We start from the raw sequence: 6371 nt of genomic DNA on the forward strand, positions 1-6371 counted from the left end.
ATATATATATATATATAATTATATATATATATATACATACACACACACACAAAACCAACTGCAAGGAGAGATATTTTTTTTTGCATTGATATTTTTTTGTCCATTCGTATGTCTACAGCACCTGTATTTTACTCTGCAATCTCACATAATACCATGAGCAATTGAAGAATACTATACTATATGCATACTATAATAAATGGTAAGATGTAGTATATAACGTTAGCATACCATTTATTTATAGGTCTATACAATACAGGCATTTTTTTTTTGCATTAATATAGACACATATCTAAGAAATGTTTTCACACAAATCAACATACATGTACATATACATGCAAGAGCATTGAATCTTTTAATTTCTCCATGTGTCATTGAGTCTTTTGTTTGTGTTTATTACCATGTGTTTGTGTGTGTGTGTGTATGTTTGTGTTTGTATGTACGCGTTTTATTAGTGTGGTTATATATGAGGATACATCTTTGAATGCTCAAACAGGCGTGTAATTGTCCATTTCAAATTCGGCTGTGATCTGAGATGAATTCGGTAGCTATTTTCAGCAGTTCAAGCCACCGTTTCTGAGTCTTTCTCATCCTCGTTACAATTACTGCTCTTTAAGGAGTATCAGAATCTTAACATAGTATTTACTCCTGTTTTTTTTACTTTCTTATATAAACTGCTATTTCATTAATTACTGTTTATACATTTTTCGTTATTAGTTGAGTGTTGTTGCTATTGTTTAGCGCCGAACGAACTCTGATTGAGGAGACCTATGATCAAAGACATTCCAACCATGACTACCACCATAGTTACCTTGTTTATGTTCCAGGCAGTGTATTTAGGACTTTATTATCCAATATGTTTTTATGTTTTTAAGCCAGTAGAGTAGGCTTTGAGGCAGATTTGGCTGCTATTTCTGTTAGATGAAATGACTAAAGAAGGCACTACCATTACTTCTGTTTTTGATATTGTTTTCTTCATTTTTGTTTTACTTTTTATTTGGCGTTCTTTAGGGATCCTACAAGTGATGATAATTTTGTTGATATTGTTCTTGTTCTCGATGTTATTAATTTTCTCCTACTAATTAGACATTCCTGATGCTATTGGTAGTGAATAAGTTCGTGGTGATGCCTTCATTGAAGTTTGTGTTTGCGATTGTTGCTTGTTGTTGCTTGTTGTTGCAAGTTCATTCGTCGTTGCATCATGTTGCTAACATTATTTTCTTTTACTTATCATTACCACTATTACTGTTACTTATTAAGGGTTATCGCCATAGATAATCTATAGAAATTACAGCCAGCACTGATTTTTGCTACGACGTTTCGTATCGAGACGTCAGATGTAAGCAAACAATGTGATCGAAGATGAAAAACAGGCAATGGCCGTATACACCATATTTCGGTGTTGTTTTGCCTCTTCATCAGCACCCATATAACCCATTAATCATCCTCGAACACATTGCTTAAATATCTACTATATCTAGTGGTGTGTAGTAATGGCTGCATAACTAAAATACCACGTGTCTACAAGTCATTACTGTTACTGTTGTTTGCTAATGACGTGGACGCTGCTCATGCTATAATGAATGTTGTCGCTGTCATTATTCAAATTATTCTTGTTGCTGTGATTGTCTTTGTTGCTATCATTGCTCCTATGTCTATATTGCTGCATTATACTTCTTTTTATTTACTTGTTTATTTATTTATTTATTGTTCATATTATTCCTGAAAGTAATAGCACTGGTATCATTGTATAAAAGTTACTGAAACAGAGTGTACTATACATTACAAGGACACGTTTACACGGCAATATATTAATGTTTATAAATAGTGTAAGTGATGCGAAACAGATGTAAAGTAAAAATGTTTGTGCAGCAATACACGCCTCAATTAGTAGTATATATTATGTAATTACTACTGGTGTATTTAGTTCCAGAACATCCTTAATGAAGTAAAGATCGAAGATGATCTAACCTTAAACATCCGCACCTCTATTTTTATTTAGGCATTACCGTATTTTCCGGCATTCAAACCGAGTTTTTCAGACCAAATTAACAGGTCGACTTATACACTGACTTATACACTGAGATGACATTGGAAGACCAAAAATTCCACGAGAAATGTATTTGGAGATATAGTAAACGTGTTTGAGAGTTTACTCTGCATGTTTACACGATATGCTACGCCGATTTGTATGCTGGAAAGTACGGTAATAAAAGTCCTTAAGAAGTTCATCATACAACACATAACGTTGTGTAATTTAAGAAACGGTTAGCCTGTGATTTCTAGCATCTGGTGGATCGACCGCATATAAGCTCCTACACTGGATCGTACAAATGATTATTGTTGGTTTTATGTGGTTGATAATATTGTCTTGTTCATATTTCTGTCATTCTTGTTGTTTAAGAAGTTATTGTTAGGAAAACATTAGAAAATGGAAGTAGATTTTTTCCTATGTTACGTTATCTGCTGCTTGAGGTTTTTATTGAGCGTTCGTTCATTCTTGACATGTTGGTTTTTCTTTTCTTTTTTTTGTTTTTCTTTTTGTGTTACCAGTTCTTCATTCTAAAGCACAAAAAATGTTCCTGCCCTAAAATTGATGTAAATTATATGTCTTTTGAAATGGCGATGATTATCGGTTTGAAAAATATAGCTACTTAGCAATGGCGTCTGTTAACAGCTTCCAATCTGTAATGAGAAAGAAGATGAAAATAATAGTAATAATAATAATAATAATAATAACAACAATAATAAGGATGATGATGAGGATGATGATGACAAAGTAATAATAACGGTTTCAAATTACAGCTTAAAGCCCGCAATTCTAGGGGTGCGGTAAGTTGATTACATCGATCCCAGTATTCCACAGGCACTTATTTTATCGACTCCAGAAGGATGAAATGTTAAGTCGACCTTAGCAGAATTGTAAACTCAAAATGTATTGACAAACTAAACATTGCTAATCATTTTGGCCGGCGTGCTAACGATTCTGCCAGCTCACCGGCTTAACAATAATAATAAAAATAACAACAATAGTACAATAAAAAACAATAATTTCCAGCGTCTATCATAAATAGTAATTTTTAATTTCTTTACGTGCCACACGGACGATGAACTGGGGCCATTACCGGGTCTTATTTCCAAACGGTAGAAGATTTGCATTCTGTATGATGTTCGATTGGAAAATATTAAATAGAAATGAATAAAAACAGACAAACAAATAAGTAAATATGCGTCAAGCGGAAATAACAACAACAGTTTCAAATTTTGGCACAAGGCCAGCAATTTCGGGTGAGAGGATAAGTCAGTTACATTGCCCCCAGTGCTCAGCTGGTACTTACTTTACCAACCCCGAAAGGAAGAAAAAGCAAAGTCGAGCCAGATGGCATTTGAATTAAGAACGTAATGTCGGAAGAAATACCGCTAAGATCTTGTCTGGTTCTGTAACGATTCTGTCAGTTCTAACAATAATCACAACAATCCTGTGCAATTAGCACAAGGGCTGAAAATTTTGAGGGAGGGGGCTTGTCGGTTACATCGACTCCACAGTGTTCCGCTGGTATTTATTTCATCGGTCCCGAAAAGATGACAGGCATAGACTTTGCCTTTCATCCTTTCGGGACCGACGAAACAAGTACCAGTTGAGCATTGGGGTCGATGTAATCGACTAGCCCCTTCCCTCCAAACTCCAGGCTTTTTGCCTATAATAGAAAGGATTATATTTCCGTTCCCGTTTAAGATACATTATAGGAATATAAGTCGCTTGCAGTACTTGGCTCAATTGGGGTTTCATGTTACCGACCATAGAAGGATGACAGTCAAACTTGATGTCAGCGGGGTTTGAACGTAAATCTCTCGTACTCAAATACCGCACTATAATTTGTCCAATTTTGACAATTCTGTTACTCCATAATCCAGCTACTTCATAAATACCTGTAGAATGGTATTTATGGTAGGAATTGAGCTCAGAATTTAAAGGAGCAAACCTAAATACACACATACACACGCACTTTCATATATGCACATACACACACATACACACGTAAATTTATATATTTTCATACTCAGATATTACAGAATCATCAAACTATCAGGTATTTTTGTATTATATACGTTATGCACTTTATCAACTTTGCACGTTGTGACACAAAACTGATTAATCATAAACACATTCACACACGCACAAACGCGCATGCGTACATATATACACACATCTACTGGGTGTCTCAAGTATTTGTGAACAAACATTAATGGCCATAAATGGACGACGATTTAGTTTAATGTTACATGGCATGCGCCATATTTTCCCTTTCAGACACATCGACAATATCAAAATGGCAGATTACAATCTAACAATAGCTGTGAAAATGGTTCATTATGTTTGTGACTCTAGCTGTCAACAGCGACTAGGAAATTGGAGGTCTTTGGTGCGATTGTGTTATTCGTGGCCAACTAAGAAAGAAAGAAAAACATTCAGAGCAGCCGGACGTTGTCGAAACGGTTGAAATTCTTCAGCCGGTCTAGAACATCATCAACGACAATTTCAGTGGAGTCGAAGAAGGCTATTGTTGAACAGTATAAAGTGACGGGGACCACTATCAGATGTTTGGCACAAGGGAGAAGGGGGTCCATAAGGCACAATTCAAACGTGATGACAAAAGGGACGTATTTATTCGGTCCGACTCCCGAGAGCTACATAATAATGCGGCTCCCAACATCATGTTTTGTAGTTCCGATTTGAGATCTTTGGACCACTGTGTCTGTGGGGTCGAGAGAAAAGACGGAGCGTCCGAAGGCTCTTCAGTGCTCGGTCTGTTCACCAATTAGTGCATGTTGCATGGTGGGTGCTACCTGGTAATGGTATGTGGTGGCTTTCATGCCTGCATCGGGATGTTATTAGAGCTGAGACATTTTCCTGAATGGTGTTTGATTTTACGTATCCATTTTAATGTCTTTGCTATTATGAGAGTTTTTTTTTCAGCTTGGTGTCCTTATTTTCTCCCTTGTGTTTTGTCTTGTTTTCGCCTGCTTAAGTGCGCGCGCGCGTGTATGTAAAAATAAGTACATAAAAATTTATATGCAATATATATATATGTATGTGTATATGTGTTTGTGCATATATGTGTTTGTGTGTATGTATGTATATGTATATGTGTGCGTTTGTGTGTGTACAGGGGAGAATACACTAACATTTATATGCAATATATATATATATATATATATATGTATGTGTGTGTGTGCGCGCGCGCATGTGTATATGTATATGTATGCATGTATATAGTATATATATATGCGTGTGTGTGTGTGCACGCACGCGCGCGTATGTATGTAGGTAGGTAGGGATGTGTGTGTGCCACTTCAATATAAACCTATACATACTCAGAAAAAAAGCGCTTATTTAACAAAATAACAATCAATCAATCTGCTTATCTATATATCCAACATTCTACACAAATATACGCCAACATACGCTTTATATATTTTTACATTGATATTAAGATAAATATTTGCATATCCAAATATTATGGGAACAATTAAGATATCCAGATATTTATTTATGTTTATCAACTTATCTATGCTTAGTTAACCATGTGATATAGCAACCCCTACATGGTCTCAACATTGGGAAACACACACATAGATATCCATACATTCACATATACATTCACTCAACCCGAACTCATTCACGCACACACACACACACACACACACACACACACATAGAGGCTTATACATATATTTATGCGTGGCTGTGTGGTAAGAAGTTTACTTCCCAACCACATGGTTCCGGGTTCAGATCCATTGTGTAGCACCTTGGGCAAGTGTCTTCTATAGCCTCTGACCAACCAAAGCCTTGTGAGTGGGTTTGGTAGACGGAACTCTGTGTGTGTGTGTGTGTGTGTGTGTATGCGCGCGCGCGCGTTTGTCGTTGTGTCTGTGTTTCTCTACACCACCGCTTGATGTCCGTGTATTTACATCCTTAATGTTGGTGTATTTACGTCCCCGTAACTTTGTGGTTCGGTAAAAGTGTCCGATAATAAGTGCTCGGCTTAAAAAAAAAGAAAGTACTGGGGTCGATTCCTTCAGCTAAAAATTTTTTTAAGGCGATGCCCCAGCATGACCGTAGTCTTATGGCTGAAACAAGTAAAACATACACAAAGTTGTTCGTAGATCCTCATCTTGAATATTAGGTTCCTGGAAATTACAGGATGATTGGCATAAAATATTGCGAAGACTGACGTATTCAGAGAGAGAAAGAAAGAGAGGAAGCGGGAAAGAAAGAGATAGTAAGCAAAAACAAAAAAAAAAATCACCCAAAAAAACAACAAAACAAAAAACAAAACGAAAACAATAACCATTAATTAGACCTCTTTCTT

At 36.1% G+C, this 6371-nt stretch overlaps 1 protein-coding gene across 3 annotated transcripts in view; it reads right to left on the reverse strand.

The window, feature by feature from the left end:
* Positions 1–214: 214 nt before the first annotated feature.
* LOC106884437 (very low-density lipoprotein receptor) overlaps positions 215–6371 on the reverse strand; it is a 308659-nt gene continuing 302502 nt past the window's right edge. For all 3 annotated transcript variants that reach the window (XM_052970051.1, XM_052970052.1, XM_052970050.1), the window contains exon 7: positions 215–2682. In XM_052970051.1, coding sequence (XP_052826011.1) covers positions 2668–2682 — 15 coding nt within the window. In that variant the 3' untranslated portion in view covers positions 215–2667. The remainder of the gene's footprint in view (positions 2683–6371) is intronic.

The sequence above is a fragment of the Octopus bimaculoides genome, chromosome 8 (assembly GCF_001194135.2).
Source record: "Octopus bimaculoides isolate UCB-OBI-ISO-001 chromosome 8, ASM119413v2, whole genome shotgun sequence".
Classification (NCBI taxonomy): Eukaryota; Metazoa; Mollusca; class Cephalopoda; order Octopoda; family Octopodidae; genus Octopus; species Octopus bimaculoides.